The 18,488-nt window shown below is 45.6% G+C and overlaps 1 protein-coding gene across 2 annotated transcripts in view; it reads right to left on the bottom strand.

Annotated features, from left to right (window-relative positions):
• Positions 1 to 18,488, bottom strand: part of SAMD4A (sterile alpha motif domain containing 4A) — a 205,152-nt gene that overhangs the window by 50,207 nt on the left and 136,457 nt on the right. Inside the window, exon 3 of one of the 2 annotated variants that reach the window (XM_040641851.1) lies at positions 2,091 to 2,354. The exons of the other annotated variant lie outside the window; for it this stretch is intronic. Coding sequence (XP_040497785.1) covers positions 2,091 to 2,354 — 264 coding nt within the window. The remainder of the gene's footprint in view (positions 1 to 2,090; positions 2,355 to 18,488) is intronic. 2 annotated transcript variants of the gene reach the window in all.

Here is an 18,488-nt window from a genome sequence, read left to right as displayed (position 1 = left end):
GAAAATCCTGGACGTAAGAGCTACTCTACGTCACTTCCTGACTGAAGAATCTCTGAGGAGACAATTCTTATCAATTCTAAAGAAAAGCATAGAAGATGCTTACATAGAGGATATTCCCTGAACTTTGGAATATTTTGGCTTTTGTTCTAAAGCAGCAAAAAGAGATTTATTCAGTTTTTCTGTCATTCATTTTTCTTTAAAAACATGCTCTCGTTATCCTTTTCTCACCTCAGAATGACAGCACATAATGAGCACACCTTTACCTGCTTTGGAGGATGTTGGAGGCGTACATTAAGCTGAAAGAAAGGAAGGAAGAACGAATGAACGGACGGACGGAAGGAAGAAAAGTAAAAGGAAGAAAGGAAAGAAAGCAAACCTCTTACGACCAGACAGGACCAGCATTCCTCTCCGGGAGAAGTCTGTATCCCAGAGAACAGCCTTCCCGCAGGACCCTCCTCGCCCTTGAACACAAAGGCCAAGGCCTCCTTCCCACAGTTACCAATTAGAACCGCACACACACGTTCTTGGAAACATGCCGCCCAGAGCGGTGGCTGCCCTGCCTCCCTCGGTCCCTCAGGTACTCGGGTGCCCCAGTGACAGGTGCCCTGCAGGCTTACCTAGAGCATGGCTGAGGCTCATCTGCTACCCATCACCTGGGGCTCAGCTGCTCGAGCACAAAACCATGTAGCATGAACTCAGAAAGGAGTTTTGCTAGGTCTCCAAAATTATGACACATTCCCTCGAAAACTGTGAAAGAGAAAGAGGACACACATCCCCTCCATGCCAAAATGAGCCATTGTTTGTGCTGTCTGTTAAACACCTTTAAAGACCCACTTGTATCAGCAGCAGAAAGCATCAAGACACATCCCACTCACTCTGGGCACTCACCATGGGATGGGGGTGGCATGGGGAGCATACGGGCCTGCTGCTGAGGGAGAGGAATGTTCAAGGAATGCGCCAGGGAAGCCACTTCCCGGCAGCCTCGTTCCCCTAACGAACAGGATCGCTGCGTCAGCCTGGAGCTCTCGCACAACTGGCCCCTGGGTGGTCATGGGCGTCTTTCTGTGCCATGCTTCCATGGCGGGGAGGGGACTCGCTGGAGAGCCTCCTACGTCAACACTGATCCTTCTCAAGGGAAAGGTCGGAGACAGCAAAACCTCAGGACTCTGGATGCCAGCAAAGAGGGCCGCTCTCAGAGTCCCCTCGGTACTGTACTCCCAGAAGCAAGGCTAGTCAGTGTCTCTCCATCTAAAATTGTTATTCCTGGGTCTCTGACGAGCATCCCTCCCCGAGGACTTCCCAGACTTTGAACAACGTGGCATCTAAGAATACAAAATGCACATATCCTCTTTGAACCTATTACGGGTAATTTGGAAATCTCTACCTCCTGATGACTAGCTTAAGAAGAGGACAGATTTGCAGGGCAACGTACAAACATTTATTTATGCCGCACAAGAAGGCTTTTTCCACTTGTATGCAAATCTGTTATCAGGCTTAAAACACCGTCAGAGATTCTCAGTGGTATTTTGTTCATGTCCCTTGAACAGATGCAGAGGAAAAGGTTTAAAAGTGTCTTTGGATATCAAAGGAAAAGGGAGAGAGAAAGGAAGCACGACTACGATTCTGCATTACGAGAGACTTGAAAGAAAGATCCTGTGGTTTGTGTTGCTGAGTTATTGGCGGTTCCCTGGCCATGGCGACGAGGTGGAGGGCTGGAGCAGCCCAGCGCCTTTCCAAACGGGACAGGCCGAGCAGTGTGCGTGCACAGTAGGTCCTACCGCTGGTAGCGGTGACTCATTTAATTCCCTGCGAGTCACTGCATTAAAAAAAAAAAAAAAAGAAAAGAAAAGAGTGCTGACCTCTCTTGCTCTGGTTCCTGCTTCCCAGGTTTTGGCAAGATACCCTGGAAGGGGAATTGGGAGCCCTTTCCGCCATGGTCGACCCTGGAGCTCTGCAAGGGCTGGGTCAAGTGCACAAGCCTGGGGAGGGGGCTGGGCTCCTCTCTTGCTGACTACCTACCCTCTCTTGACCCTCCTGGCTCCAAATAAAGGGACAGACTGTTCCCAGTGGTTTCTCGTTCAGTCACTCACCTTTCATACCACTACCTTCTTCTTGGAATGTGTTACGAGCAGTGTTCTGATCTTCTAAGTGTTCACTCCCACCACTTCCTGAAGAGGCTACACTGCTTTGTGGAGACAGGGGGGCATGATCGGATGGGAGGCACTGGGGTCCTCTAGCTCGTAAGTCCTCATGAGACATCCATCCATGTCCTAGAGGCTGGTTTGGCACATTCATGGGTGGGGTAAGGGACACAGAGCGTTTCAAAGGGCTGTGGTGTGCCTGGCCTGAGAGAACTGGAAAAAAAAATAAAATGAAATAGGTTATTCCCCCCCCTTTAGCCTGGGCCACAGAGAACCCACAATACCTTTTAACCCTGAGAGATGATGCTAACTATCTGACGACTCTATCCGTGGTCCCCGCAGGCTGAATACAGGCCTGGCAGGGGCCTTCCCCTCAGGGGCCTAAAAAGGATGCTGTCTGGACCTCTTGGTGGGCTGGGTTTCCCCAAGGAGGCTAACCCTACAGTTTGTCCCCACATCTGGCCTTAGCCTTTGTGGGTCAGGATCTGGTTTTCATTCTAAATCTAGAAATCAGGATCCGTGGCAGGAGGCCTATAAATCAGGTGAGGCTCGACAGCCTGGCAAAGTGGCCGTCTGCCAGGAGCGAAAAGAACACGTGCTGGACATTTTTTTTTTTTTTTTGGAAACACACAGAACCCGACATTACCCATGTCATTAGGGTGGACTCCTCGAAGGGCAGGCAGGCCGGTCACTGTTTTTGCTGGACTGAACTAGAAGGTGGACTAGGCCTTGCAAGCAGGAAGCCGGGGAGGGGTGCGGGCTCAGCGAGGGCCGCAGTGCGGACACGGACCTCGGGGCCTGTACGGGACACGGGCGGCCGCGTGTGAAAGGGCCGATTCTTTCCCTGGGCCTTCCCAGGTTAATGCCAGACTTCGCACTGAAGACACCGGCAGGTAACAGGGCCTTCATTGAGAAGCCGGAGGGGGCCTCCGCGGGCTGGGCCCGGTCTGCACGGGCGCGTTCAAGGCCTGGGCGCAGCGGGCCGCATCGGCGCAGCCCCCGCTTTACACTTCTTTTCCAGAAAACGAGGAAAAAGCAACACAACTCCCCTAACTAGCCAAATTAAATTGAGGTCATTTGAGGGAGGGATTTCACCCAAATCAACACCGGGGGAGCCGACGTTACCCTGGGTTGGTTTTTCTGGGCGTGTAAAGTGACACGACTTCACAAAATGAGTCTATTCATAACATTCTCTCAGCCCCGCTTCCTGACAGGTCCGGGTTATTTTGACTGCGGCCGCGCTCACATGGAATCGGGCCACATGCATTTTTAAACGGTTTTCAGGGAAGCCATTACGTTCCATCTGAGGCCGTGTCCCCTACAGCGAGGCCTCTGCTCTCCCAGGCCTGGACAAGCACTTCTTTGCTGCTGGTCATCTGTGTTCTTTGGTGAGGCGGACCCGAGCCCGCAGTGTATGAAGTGCTGCTGTGTTAGACGCATTTCTGCTGGGGCAGCGTCCACCCCACAAAGACCTGAGCAGCAGACTACCTTGCCCCCACTTCAAAGAGAAAGACCAGAGCCAAAAGGCTGGGTGTTTCCAGAAAGTGTATTTGGGGGCAGTGGTGGTGTGGGAAGGTAGCTTGTGGTCAGCTGGCATCGAGCAGGCCCCGAGAGCGATGGGGCTCACATCTCTGCTGTCGCTGTTTCCTTCCATGTGGCTTCATGCGGCCAGAAGGGCAGCTTGTACAGCGGGACAGCCGGAAGGGCTAGAAGCTTCTTCATTAACAAAACAGGGAGGCAAAAAGGGAGCTGCCGAGTTTACCATTTGTAATCTGAGAGATTCCCACCTGAGGTAGATTCGATCAAAGGCAAGGAATTAATACTGGTTTTTTAAAAAAATGCGAAGGGGACATTGTTTTAAAAGTTTTTTGACCCTAACAGGCTGACATAGCTTGCTTTTCCACTAAATAGACTAGGGAAGAAACTATTTAAAAAGCCTCCCTGGAAAACGCATTGCTACCTGGTTGGACTGGAATTAGCAAGAAAAAAAGGGAAAAAAAAAAAGCAGAAGGAAAAAAAGTAAATAAAAAGGAAGCAGCAGCAAAAATGAAGAGAGAAGCCAATAGGAAGAAAAGCCAGACATCCAGAAAATCCATTTCATGCCTGTCTAAGTCTTTATATAAAATCGGGCAGACCCGTTGAGGGCTGCACCGAGTACTGGGATGGTCCAGCTTGGACAGCTCAGCTTTCGGATACCTTGGGAACGGTTTCCGACTATCTGGTGAAGGCTCTGAATGGTGCCAGCAGGTGTGCCTCAAGTGGAAATGGGGGCTCCTCTTTGCAGCCAAGATTAGAGCGAGCCCCAAAGCCGTAAAAACAGGCCTTGCTAAAGAGAGACACACAGCTTGGAACTGACAGAACTCGTAGCACCCGGCTTGGTTAGAGGCGACAAATGAATCTGTAAGCACGGGTGGGAACACCGCTAAGAGAGTCCCCATCTTTGGATGCTGAGAACAATGCCCCAAATACATAGTCGTTGAATTCCATTTTTGGATGGAACCCATCTGCATCTTTCTACCTAAAGTCTTCCTAAACGCCACACTACCTCCCCATTGATGGGCTTCCTCAGGGAGGCTTGTCGATATCCAAGGAACCACTGGGTACTGAGAACCTAACTTAGTGGGACTTACAGGGATTTATTCATAGAAAACGGCACCCACGCCTTCATGTATTCCTGAGCCTGACTGACGTCACGGGGGATATGGCGTCCATTTGGCCTCTGCCTCTAATAAAAAATCAGTTATAGCTGGGGTGCCAGGGCCTTTTCCCAGTAACTTTCTATGGAAGCCCCCCCCGCCCCCGGTCTGTATCATAAAGACTCCCACAGCTGGCACAGAATAGCAAGGTCTCCTTCGGAGTCAACCTCCCGTAGCAACCAAGCAAAATGCCTCACACGAAGCTTCCGATTTGCAGAGAGGGCCATGCGTGCAGACCGAGGCAGGATGCCACACCCCAGTAAGAGCAGAGTCATGCTGGGCAAATGCCTCATTTCTCCAGAGAGAACCAAGGCCTGGAGGCAAGACAGGCTCGTCTTCCTGTGGGAAGGAGACAGAAGCAGGGGACAGGTGACCTGCCCTGCCCAAAGTGCCATTCTGGGGTGAAGACAATTCTTCAAGTAGAGATACTAGGTACGAGGCTTTGACCACAAAGCCAATTTCGGCGTTCCTTCGTGCGCTGGAGTACTTCGTTCGGCACAAAGGGGCAGGGGGAATGATCAATGCCCTGGGCAGAGTGCAGGAAAATAGGCCACACCACTGTGGCGTTGATGAGGTGGCCAGGGGCAGAGCGTTGATGGTTGTCCCCTCACTCCACTTTCTTTTCACCAAAAGAACTCATCTTAAGTAGTGATAAATAGAAGGAAAATGGATATTCAAGCAAAAGTAAGTACATAAATAAAATTCCTTTCCCCTGTGAGTAGGGAGGGAGAGCAGTGAAAACAGTCTTCTGTTAGCTGTCCCAGAATGACTCTAGCTAGAGGCAGAGCTTTAGAAAGGGCCCCCTTGCTGACTGCTACGCAGCAGACGACAGCCAAGGCTTCATTCAGACTGAAGCTGCCCCCGGGTATATTCGAACACTGCAGGATTAAGTACACCTTGGGGAAAAAAAAAATCTCAATACAGATTAGAAATCGGCAGGTTCCAGCAGAACTGAAGTCCCGAATTTAGATTGCATTTGTGACTTTATAATAGTGAGAGGGGAGGGACAGCGTGTTTCTGGGTGGATTCATTATATTGAAAATCCTACTAAAAATTACCCAGGGGACCAAGGTTGTGCCTCTTTTGCTCTTGAAAAACTGAAGCTAAAACTTAATATAGTGTATGGTATAGAGTCAATATTGCTTATTATTTTTAGAAGGAAATATAGGTTCAATATTGCTTATGTCTTCTTACAGGAAATTTCAGGAATGTCCACATATCCACGTATACATGCGTACATATGCCAATAGAATATTGTGCTTTGGGGAGCATTTATAAATTCAAGTGAATCAAAAATAAATAACAAATACTGAATAAGTCCAGTTGAAATACGGAAAAAAAAAACAGCTAAAAATAATCTTGCTACAGCAGGGGAGCCGTGTGAGGTGAGTACAGAGGGTCTTATAATCTGGCAATAAACTCTGTCACACCATTCTTGGCCAGTCAACTTCTCTGACCTCATTTAACCTTATGATTTCTTTTTCATCTCGAAACATCTTTAATGAGACTCCTGTCAATGCCTTTTTAGAGGAAAATACGATACATGGCTCTGGGATCTGTTCTTTTAAGTATTTTCTTGAAAGCCTGGAAATCAGATTTCTTACCCCTTTCCTTTGCCCAAGCTTGACTTCAGCTCAATTTTTAGTTACTGAAATAAAATTCAGTGAAAGGCTTTTTGGAATCGACTCTTTTAAGAAAATTAGGTATAACCACTTTTTCTGCTTTCTAATGTGACAAATAATAGGTTTTTTAGAAAGAGGAAGTTTGGGGATACTGGCCTGATGAGCTCTTTGGTATTGTCAGGTTAAGCATTATCCCTCACCGTCGAGGACAGACGGGATCCCTACAGGCCAACAGTCCAGAAAACCAAAGCCCCACTATCACTGAAACTTGATCCTAACAAACTTTAATGCAGATCTTTCCAAGACACATTGTATACTTTCCTGTTCTCCTGAAACTTATCCACTGAACGCAATTTCTGCTTTAAAAATTATTGTTAAGAGCATAGATTCATAACATTTCAAAGATGGAAGCTCTGAATTACCTGAATTAAAAGGCAATTCAAGAATTCCGAAGTCATGAGCTCTGGGCCCCTGGGGAGTGTAAGTCCCTTAAAGTCCCTGTGTGTACCACGCTTTGTTCCTGGATGAAATACTGTGTTGCAAATCATATATATACATATATATATATTATATACATATATGAAGAGTGTTGAAATTAATAAAAGACTAACTTACATGTTGCTGAATTCCTAGCTCTTTTGGTCACTTTTTTCTATCTCCAGACTCAGCGTACAATTCTTGTTTTATGGGGACTTTTTTTATATGTTAAAAACTGAGGCCCCAACTCAATAAATGCTAGAGGTGATCGTTGTTCTCTGCTTTGCTGAGTGAGGCTTTCGTAGGCAGTGCGGGCGGCTTCGGGAGCTGCTGTGCTCACAGTCCTTGGCACGCCTCTCATCGCCACAGTACTTCCTCCAGCCCCGACCACCAGCACTTTGCATTGCTACCACTTCGTGTTTCCACCTCCTTACAGGCTTAGCATTTTGTTCTGGAGTTTAGAAGCTAGAAGCTGACTTCTTTTTGAATAAGGGCAGTGAGTGTTCCCATATTCCTAATAGCATCCTCTTTCCTCAAACCAAATAGCTTGTCTTCTCCACCCAAAGTGGAGCTCTGTCCCCTCATGATGCCTCATGAGTTCAGCCACATGGTGGGATTGGAAACGGTCATCTTTTTTTACTCCTAAACCAGTCTCTCCATTTCTAATCCAACAAGCTGCGCCTCTCACAGAAAAATGTGTGCTTCATTACAATTTTCAAATTCTAGATGCTCACGTGATAAAACTCAGTCCAGTTGTGAGTAAATTTTACAAAAATAACTCATTCTAATTTTGGGATTTTAAGAAGTAGAACGAGGAAACCAAACATTGGCCTATTACTGTAAAATATTAACTTCAAATTTCTTTCCTTAATTAAAAGGTCTTGGGCAAGTCCCTACTCTCACGATACACACTGCAACACACTGTGACAAAGCCTAGGGAATATTCTTCTTGTAAGTTGCTGACGGTGTAACTTTCACAATGTTTTCTAGACCTACTCCCAAAAGAAACTCAGGGTATCAGTAGAACCTTTGCTGAACACCCCAATTTGAGGCTCGCATCATATAATTCTTAAATTTTGCCCTAGGAGATGGTTTGACACTTGTCCAGTTAAAGGAGAAAAAACAACCCACCGCCAGCTACAAAATAGCTTCGGCTATTGTTTCAAAGTTACTGGGGGAGCGTTTTTGTTCATTCCTTCAAATTTAAGGCCCACTTATCTGGCATCGTTCAGGTGCCATCCAAGAATTTCTCGAGAGTACTTTCAGAGCATCTAAGGAACTGCTACTAAAGGCTTTCCATTTTCAAAGAGTAGAGTTCTGTTAACACCACTTGTATGGATGATTCCAGGCATTTGCTTAAGAAAAAAAAAAAAAGCCAGCATTTTAGAGGCTCAGTGGTGAAATGATACTAGACCCTGGATTCCTCTTCTTTAGTCGGTTTTGTGGTGCCACAACCAGTAATCTGAGGCCCTGTAGTGGGAATCTTTGGGGAAGAAAAGATTAATAGTACTGCAAGAATACATTAAAAAACAAAACAAAACAAAAACAAAACCAGAGTGTTTGATCAGTGACATCATGCAAAAAAAGACAAAATAACACCAGTCACATTTATGGCCAAGTACAGATCTGTGTAAGGGGGGGAAGGGGTTATTAATTATGAAGGTTAAAATTAACATGCTCTGCCATCATTGCTTCAGGGAGTAGATTAAGAGCACATCTAGACGGTTCTATGCCTCAACTCCGCATGCTTGCTCTCTGCTTCTTGTTCAAAGGTTTGGAAAACCAGGGCTTACAACATCTGGACACCAGAAGATGATTCCCCCAAACAGCTTCAGACTCCACCTCAAACTGGGGGAAGAAGAGAGAACTGCTACAAAGCAAAGATGTGGTTGGTGGAGGGGGTGTTCCCGACGAGCCCAAAGAGGAAGCCACATGCGCTCAGGAAGGAGAAAATGTGCCCTTGCCTAAGCAACAAAACAAAACAAATGGAGACTCTGGAAGAAGATAAAGACCGCAAAGAACATCGCGACAAGGTTGACAAATACACGCTGCCAAGTCTCTTTTTCCCTATTAAATCTCATTTTCATACAGTATTGAAATGAAAGCATTCTGATGCAGGGAAAAGCACCTGGAGAGGCTTTTTCAATAATGCGAGTCCCTATCACCGATGTCAGCTTGTATTAGTCTCCAGACGGCTCAGCCTTTGGGCAGAGCAAAGATGTATGTTTCTGCCTTCACGTTATCACTTAAACATTTGGGCTTTTAAGAAGTAAATTGGGATGTTTCTGGCAGACTTTTATTGCTGCATTAATCTTGGGTACGTTTCATTCGTCCTCTTTTGTCAGTTTCTATAATGGCAAAACTGGGTGTCATCCAGCAGAAAATCTATTTTAGATAACGGCTATTTGACTTTATATTGTCATTATTTATGAAATAAGTTAGACGAGAAGCCAATATACACATTTTACAGAAATTGGTTGAATCTTACTCATAAGTTTAACTTCAAATCAAGCACTCCTAAAAGGAACCTGCCCAAATCCTCTCATTCCATTCCATCAAAACCAATGATATCAACCACGAGGTAACTGGACACCACGGAAGCAGATGTTTAAGCCAATTCCAGGGACTGTGGGATCAATCCAGCCACTTCTGAAGTTTCTGTACCCTGGGTTAACTTCTACTTTCCTGCATTTTGTTTCTTGTCCTAGCTATATGTATACCTACGTGCACTCAACCCTGAGGCTTGTCCATGGAATTTCTCCCCCCACAGACACTGAAGAGATGAAATCCAGAAATGAATTTAGACAGAGATGCAGAATTTGAATCATTAACAAGATGATGTCATCAACAGATGACATCAAATAACGTAAATCACTGAGTCAAGCAAGTGGCCAAGAGTGGACTTAAGAGAGCATGTCCTTTTTCATTTTCCAACATATCCATAAAAATGCCCGAGTCATTGTGTTTCAGGAAGAAAGTGGAGACACTCAGAAAACTAGATGTTTGATGACAAAACTTCTCTCCTGCCCCCTTCTTAAAAGACAACTGTCAAATTGTAACTGCTCACAGGCCTACCCAGGAGGTGCTTCTTAGCTTTACAAAATGCAGTGTCCATCCCGTATTTAACGACGTCAGGGCTGCTAACTGAGCAGGAGAACCAGAAAAGCAATCCTAGCATGAACTGCAAACAGCCGGCGTCTCATGATAGAGCAACTCAGCCCCCGCTCAGAGCATCGGTCCCAAGGCCACGGCAGAGTGGCTGAACAAATCGTCAGCAACTTCGACATCCTGACACTGCTAGCGATGCCTGTCCAGAGGAGAAGCAGGTCAACCCCTTGAAAGGGGCTCACAAAGGATATTTTAAAACCTTGTTTATGAACTCCTGCCTTGAGTGAACCTCAGGCAGTCTGCTGCTGGAACTTCAAGGCTGCCAGATCAGAGGGCGACGTGGCTCTCAAAAGGCACGGCACTCATTAGGCAAGGGCTGGCATCATTAGGTGCAGAAGTCCTACCGTTGGGGCCTCGACTCAGCCCCAGCCAAATGCGCGACCGGTGCCGGGATTTCTCTGGGCGTGAAACTCTGAATTTGCCTTGATCAAGCAAAAATCTTTCTTCTTCTCTTTCTAGTGTTAAGAGAAGGGTGATGAATAATTAGAAATGTATTATGTGGTCCTGACTAATTCTTAACTTAGTTACTTGATAGAAGAATGAGAACTGGAGTTTCTCAGCATTGTGACTCGCAGGGCAATTGACTGATTAGGGAATTGGTTCTTGTTTTCATTAAAGCATTCAATCTACATGTCAAATGTAATAATACACATAAATGACCATTCAAGAACCCCACAATTTGAGCTTACATTGCTAATTAGATGATTTTTTTGTTGTTGTTAATTAAGAGAAATTGGGTGGTTTAGGCTCTCCTGGCTTCTTAATTGTATTTGATTGAATTCACCATGTGATTCGAGACAAGCATTTGAGGGTTCACACATCCCAAACCCTACTTTGCTTCACCTTCAGTATCTTCTTGGATCCCAAACTGTCACAGCCAGCCCCTGTGGGTGTTGGAACATGGTGATATTGGTACTGTGTTTGTAAAATTGATTGACTGTGGTCTGTAATTACACATACCTATTTGAATTTTTGACTCGGCACTGCATTTTTCACTTAAACCGTACTGTTCTTCTCTACCCCAGAGAAACAGCATTTACGTAATTGCTCTCAACTCATCTATTTGGGTATTATAAATCAGTCCTGCAATAAAAGACTTCCAGAGACACTGCAGGCACGAGGTTCCTGGCATAATTCAGCCCCCGGGACTGTTCTAGTTTAAGGACAGGAATTGAACAGTATTCATTTCTTATTGGAGATGAGATGAAAAGGGCTGTCTGGAGATTCTGGATCCCGGCAGCAAAGAGAAAGGGGCCACAGGGCGACCGGGAGGGCTGGGCAGAACCCAGGCGGCCAGCTCAGAGCCAAAGGTCGCCTCCCTTTGCTCCCTGCCGACTTCCCCTCGCCTGTCACACAAACTGTATAACGTGTCATCTGTTCTATGACGTGTCTTATCTACCGTGGATCCTCCGTATTCACAGATTCCATATTTGAGTTCACCAATTTGCTAAATTTTATTTGTAGGCCCCAAATCAACACAGGTCGCATTTTCATGGTCATTCACGGACGTGCTCAGAGTGGCAACAAGTCGGTGCCCCCGATGCATGTGCTCCCAACTGAGGCATGGGTTATCACGCCGTTGGCCTTGAGTCCAAGCTTAATGCATCAACAGTGTATGACATGCCTTTAAACACATATGAAACAAAGTTATGTATTGATTAGTTGATGCGAATGTTGTGAGGCTTGCAGGAACGTCACCCTGTATCTCCCCCAGGAGCAATGGTTCAGGATTTGCTAATTCAGTGTTCACAGTGATTTTACAGAACATAACTATTGCAAATAATAACAACTCACGGTGTGCACCCTTCACTCCACCTCCCCTCCTGGGACATGTTTGCCACATTGGCCACATTTTTGCCTTAGGCTTGTGGTTCTTAACCTGGGCTACACAGTCAACCTTGCCGGAGCCTTTAAAAAAATCCTGATGCCCCCGCCCCATTCCAGACCAAAGTAAGAAAAAAATCCCTGCAGTGGGGTCGGAGCATTCATACTTTTTAATGCACCTGAGTACTTGTAATGGCTAGCCAGGCTGAGAACTACCGTCTTGGACTATCTTTTGGCGTGAGTGTCCCCCCAGACTCTGTCCCCCATCCTGGACATTGCAAACTTCCCCAGGTTGGATGCTGTTTCTGCCCGCTCTTAATAAGATGCCCACAAAGAATGGACATCTTATTTCCTTTTCAAGTGGCTTTTAAAGGACAACATACAAATCATTGCTTCTCCTACCAAACAAGTCTTGTTTGCTTTGGATTCACATGCAGAATTTTGCTCGGGCTCTTCAGCTCAGGATTTTATCACTCTTGCCCTGCCCTCCAGGTAAAATAAATGGTATTTTGCTTCCAGAATTCCAACCTGAAGGACACTTGGGCAGAATTTCTGGAGACTCCTCAGACACATGTTTTTCCTCCTGAACAATAGTGCCTGCTTCTTGCTGTGGCCACATTTCATGCTTGCTGAGTAGGAAGAGAGGGTCAGGGGTCAGCTGGAGGCCCTCTCTCAACGTGAATCAGCCACAGGAAGCTCTGAGCACGTTTTTTCTCTAAGTCTGGAAATTCTGCTGGTGAAGGCACAACTGGTTCACAAGTAGCAAACACTGTGCTCTGGATCCACCAACTGGCAGCACAGGCATCACCTGGGAGCTTTGGTTTTTTCCAGAAAGGCTGGACTCTCCCGCCTTACCTCAGACCTACAGAACCAGGATCTGATTTTAAGATGCCAGGGCCTTTGTGTACACATTCAAGGTTAAGAGACACTGCCTATAGACCCAGCTCTGACCTGCTGACTTGACACCTGTCCTCTTGATGTTGGGAGAGGCATCAACCCCACAAAAAGCAGCCTGCTAGAGTGAGAAGAACTTGGAATCTGGGTAGTAAGTCATATAACCTTTCTGTGTCTCAGTTTCCCCCAGTATGAGATATCAAAGGATACAGCATGGGATTGTTGGAAAAAGCCAAATCACTGGATGTGCATAAAAGGGTTTTGCAAAGTATAAAGTGCTACAGAAATACTAGTTATTAGTTGTCAGAGTAAGAATACCTCAAATGGAAACCAACACTGCTAATGGAAAAAGCAACTCAAAGTATCAGCCAATCTAATGACATTCATGGATCACTTTCAGCATATTATGGATGGTATGAAAAATATCTCGGATTACTTGATAGTGCTTCACAGCTTTACAAGAGATAAATTTCCACCATGGTCTGTCATACCAAAAACAGTACCTTCCTTGCTCTTCCGGGATCCTTACGCCGATGAACTTTCCTCTGCCCTAATCAGAATCCTCTTTCTCTGATGCAGACTCAAGTTGGTCTTTCCTTTCCTCTCGCACATTTTATTTTTTCTTAAGATTTATTTATTTATTTTTGAGACAGAGGGAGTGAGCGAGCGAGAGAATGTGCAAGCTGGGGGAGAGGCAGAGAGAGAGAATCTCAAGCAGACTCCAACCTCCCTCCCCTGCCCCCGGTTAATGGGGAGCCCAATGCAGGGCTTGATCTCATGACCCCTGAGATCGTGACTTGAGCCAAAATCAAGAGTTGGACGCCTAACCAACTGAGCCACCTAGACGCCCCTCCCCTCACACATTTTAGTGTTCACATTTCATTTCTATTTTTGGGAGGACCGGGGCATGTGAATCACCTTCTTTACCATTAAATTTCAGTGCCCAGAACTCCTCCTGAGACCCTCTCTTTCTTTGTCCTGACATTGGTAAGCAATACTGATTGCCTAAAGTCCTTATTGAAAATTTGAAGTATCTCCATTGTATTTAGAAATTCAAGCTAAGAACCTCTTATGTGGCTGGCTAACATTGGGTTCTTCATAAGCAAAAAAACAAGGGCATGGACTAGGTGACTTAAAGAATTCATTCATCAGATACGTGTTGAGTGCTCACCATGTTCCATGCTCTAAACACTGAGGGCACAACATTGAAAAAGCCATCACAGCTCACTGGATGATCTTTCAGCCGCTCCCCGAGCCAACCTTCCACAACGCTCTTAGCATATTTATGCAGTGCCATTCTCACTTGGACAAGGTATCCCCCCACATTATTTATTTCTGCATCTTTTTAGGAAGTCTGCCTTGTGATACCAATAGAACAGCCAGCCAAGGGTGTTGGGGTAAAGATCTGACAGTGCTCACCACAGGCGAGGTTCTGGAGAAGGGAAGGCACTAAATTATATCATCCGCCCCACTCCTGTCTCATCCCAATGCTCTCACTTTTCCTGCACATTTTAGGATCGCATGAAAGGGAGACTGGATGAATGAATGCCCTGTCTCCTGACTCTGCTTCTTTCTTACCTGCCCCAGGGTGGGGTACTGTACTGTCATTTCCCCAAATGCAATCTAAAAGACCCATCCCTAAGAACCACCCTTCCTGGTCTTTCATTCTCGAAGAAGAGGCCACATGGCAGGAAGCACAGCAGCAGCCGCCGCTACCATCTGCCAATGCCGACTCATTAGTCCTCATTTCATGCCTTTCCAGGTAGCTTTTATCATTACTCCTCCCTCCACCCCGCCCAGCACAAGTTTCACAGACAGGAAGCTGAGCTGCAGAGGGTAAGGGACTTGTCAAAGATCAGACAGCTAGGAAGGGGCAAGAGCCAGGGTTCCAAACCAAGGTTCTCTGACTCGTGAGCCCGCCTTCTTCCGATCAACACTACACTGTCTCTTGCAGCAGGAAGAACTCGCGGGCTTAGACTCTCAGCCCTAACGCTGTGCACTCAATATCCAAAACCCTGAGCAAGTCCGCTGGCTCCTCAGGGTCTCAGGATCTCACATGGAATACAGTTCTAACAATGCTAATGACTCTTTACCTACTTCCCAGGGTTGCTGTGGGATCACGTGCTGCCTGCCTCACTCTCGCGCTTCATCCATCCATCGGTCCCTCCATCCATCCGGTCATCCATCCAATATTTGCGGAGCACGTGCCCTGTCTGCTGAGCCCATGCTGGGCACTAGGAAGGATGATCAAGAAAGACCCGCTAAGATGATGTGTGGAAAACTGCTTTCAAAATTCTTAAAAATTGTTTTTGAAATCTCCTTTCCGGGAAAAGAGTTTAAGCCAACCTCCTCCTTCAACAAACACTTACTATCTCTATGTATAGGGCACTGTACTAGTCACCAGGGCTACAGAGGCCGAGGAGGAGCGTATAACAGGAGACAGGGCGGCACGGAAACAATCAGTAGCTTCTATGTACCCAGCCAGCACGTGCCATGGTGAGAAGCACACAGCAGCTAGGGGCTGTAAGGCAGTGCTAATATTCTAGGTAACACTTTGCACCAAGGTGAAGGAGGGCTGAAAAATAAAAATTTTAGGTGATCTCAGTTTCAATGAACTCACCACAGTATCTCAAGGACTAATGAGGTTTCTGAGGAGGTGGTAATACACCGGGCCCTCCATTTTGGAACGACAGTAGTGGGCTATTTATGAAGGTCAAACAAGCTCTTCTCTCTTGCTTCCACGGTAAACGTGCCTGTTGTTTCCCTGCCTGTCAGCTGGCTATCCCATACAATCGTTTAAAATCCGTGAGTCTGAGATGCATGACGATTCCCTGTAACTGAATTAGAAATCACCTGCTCAGCCACATGGAAAGCATCTCTTTTCCATTCGGGCTTTCCCCAAATGACTCACAAAGCTTATGGTTTGGGTCTTGTGTGGGTGGTCTGAGGGCAGAGTCAGGCAATCATCTGCATAAAGAAGCCAAACCAGGATCTTTTCATTTTAAATTAAAAGCTGGAGGAGCCCCAGACTTAAGAGAAACAACATAGCTTTTTTTTTTCCTTCAGAGAAGTAAGATAATCACAATGTTTCCCTGAACCAAAAGCTATGCTTCAAAAATGATTCCCGGTGAAATGAAACGGCCTCACCAGGTGTCCGAAGGGGTGGATAGAGCGCTTTTCATTCCTGAGGCAAGACCTCAGGAGAACTGGTCAAGAGCAATGCCAATGTTTTATTGAAACGTAGATGTTGTTGTTGTTTAGGTGCCCCGTGGAGCTGGTCCTGATGGAATTTTAATGATGGTGCTACATTTCTCGGGCCCTTCCTCCAAAAATATTTTCTGAAAACGGGAAGGTATAATACTGCAGTTTGTTTCCCTCATTTATTTACTCCCTAATCATCTCAGAATTCCAGAACTTTAAAGCAGGAAGGGAATCTAAAAACATGATTTAGGAGTCATCTATTCCATACCCTTCTCTCCCCTCCCTGCCCCCCGTCATTTTATCAGTTAAAGAATCAGAGGCTTAGAGAGATACAGCGACTGTCCAAGGCCACTCAGCAAAGTTGATACTGAAGCTAAGACTAGAGCCTTGATGTTTCTGGTCTTCGTCATTCATACTATATCGATGGGTATTAGTCTTCATATCAACGTCATTGATAAATGGGAATAGAATAATAGATCTGTGATCTAAAACAGAGAATCCCTCACTTAACACCAGAGTAATACAGTGCAGAACCCAACCGTTGAGAACTGTAGGTTTGTACAACAGTATGAATAGTGTAACCCAAACACAGAAGGAACCAGGACCTCCAAGAAATGATCATATGCCATCAGACCTTTTCCAGAACCAAGGCTGTTGCATCTTCACAGATGCTGGCTTTTTCCAGGTCTGGGCACTCTGCGCACCTGTTCTTCTCCTCTTAGCTGTCTACACTGCTTAGCCATCCAGCACTCCAGACGTGCCGCAGGACCCTCTCATTTTTGCCTCACTGCTCGGAGAGATGGCCACCACTGATGTGAAATCAAGTATTGTTGGTATATTGGAAAAAGCAACACCTTCTTTAGTCAAAGTCTTCACCTGGGGAAGACTTCTTTCCCTACTACAATGAATCCTGTTCATCGGTTTGGGTTGTATTTATTTAATTCCATGGTTTTAATTATGACAGTGCATTTATGGAGAGGTTTGCAGCTGGGATGTCTATATGTAGACATACTTAGAAGCCATCATTTATATACCTAATTATCTAATGAATCAACTGATTTGTCATTTGAAAAGACCGGACATTTTCACTGGGATGTCACTATTGTCTGACCTGGGCCTTAAAGACCGTTATTTATTATTTATTGACACTTCGTAATTAGCAGAACTGTCATTTTGGAGCCTGAAGGAAAAACTTCAGAGATCATTTAATCAATATATCTGTCCTCTGTAGTCTAGTTCCCAGATAAGACAGTGGAAACTGAGGGAAGACGGCTGACAGGCTGAAGGTCACATCGTAAATGAGAGGCACTGAGCTCGAGTTCCAGGAATCCTTCTACCTGGCCATGGGAACTTCCAACAGTCTCTTAGCATCCAAATGCAGTCCTTGCTTTGACGGAAACAGGCAACATCCTATTAGTTATCCAGAGTGATGGTGAGAAGATCACCATTAGGAAAAGTTCGAGTTTGAAGAGGAAGTTCTAAGGGACGTAAAGATATTTCAGGTCCACCCCATTAAAGATTTTAATTTAAAAGAAGCAGATTTGGGGTGCCTGGCAGGCTCAGTCAGAAAAGCATGTGACTCTAGATCTTAGGGTCTTGAGTTCAAGCCCCACTTTGGGTATAGAGATTACTTAAAAAAATAAATTAAAAAACTTAAAAAAAAAGAATCAGATTTATCCCCATTTAAAATCAATGGCTATGAGTAGCATAAAGTTTTGTTTCACCACCTAATCCTCAAAGACAAAAATAGTTATGGGTAAGATATTACTTATTAGTGGGATATAGGCATTGTACAAAGAGATCTACATTACATGTCATTCATTCATACATGCATTCATTCACACACATAGCAGGTGTATTTATTCAACATCTGTGATATGACCGGCAGTGTTTTGGACAATAGGAATACTGCAGGGAACAAGACCAGGCCCCTGACTTCCTGGGATTTATATTCAAGTGGAGGAGACAGATCATAAACAAGTAAACAAATTAAAATAGACTTCCATTTATGCAGATATTCCTCTGTACTTTTTGGAAACTCCCTAAAATGACAGCAAACACATAAACCCATAAGGAAAAGAATTCAGGAGAGATGACAGGAGAAGACAGTGGGTATCGCCAGAAGTCCATCATACTTTGGAAGCTGGAAATAGGACATGTGTTAACTGACTCAGCAGACCAAAGAAAGATGACATGTATTTCCACAGGAAGGGGAAGCATGGCCACTCATGCTACAGGAGTCCCTAGAAGTTCCGGATTCAGAGACCAGGTATTTAAAGGCAAGGGTGCAGGGAGGGGCCAAAATAGGAGGTTTGGTAGAAAGTAAATCTAAGGCACAAGTAGACCCTTAGATTCTCTCCCACAACCCATAAAACCAAGCAACTATCATCCTAGCACCTTTCTCCTTACAGCCCCTAGAACCCTGGCAGCCAGGCCTGAATCTTTCAGGAGGAGACAAAGATTCC

Source organism: Ursus maritimus, unplaced genomic scaffold (genome assembly GCF_017311325.1).
Source record: "Ursus maritimus isolate PB19 unplaced genomic scaffold, ASM1731132v1 scaffold_25, whole genome shotgun sequence".
In the NCBI taxonomy this organism is placed as follows: Eukaryota; Metazoa; Chordata; class Mammalia; order Carnivora; family Ursidae; genus Ursus; species Ursus maritimus.
Note: the sequence above shows the minus strand (reverse complement) of the source record. Positions and strands in the feature narration are given on the sequence as shown.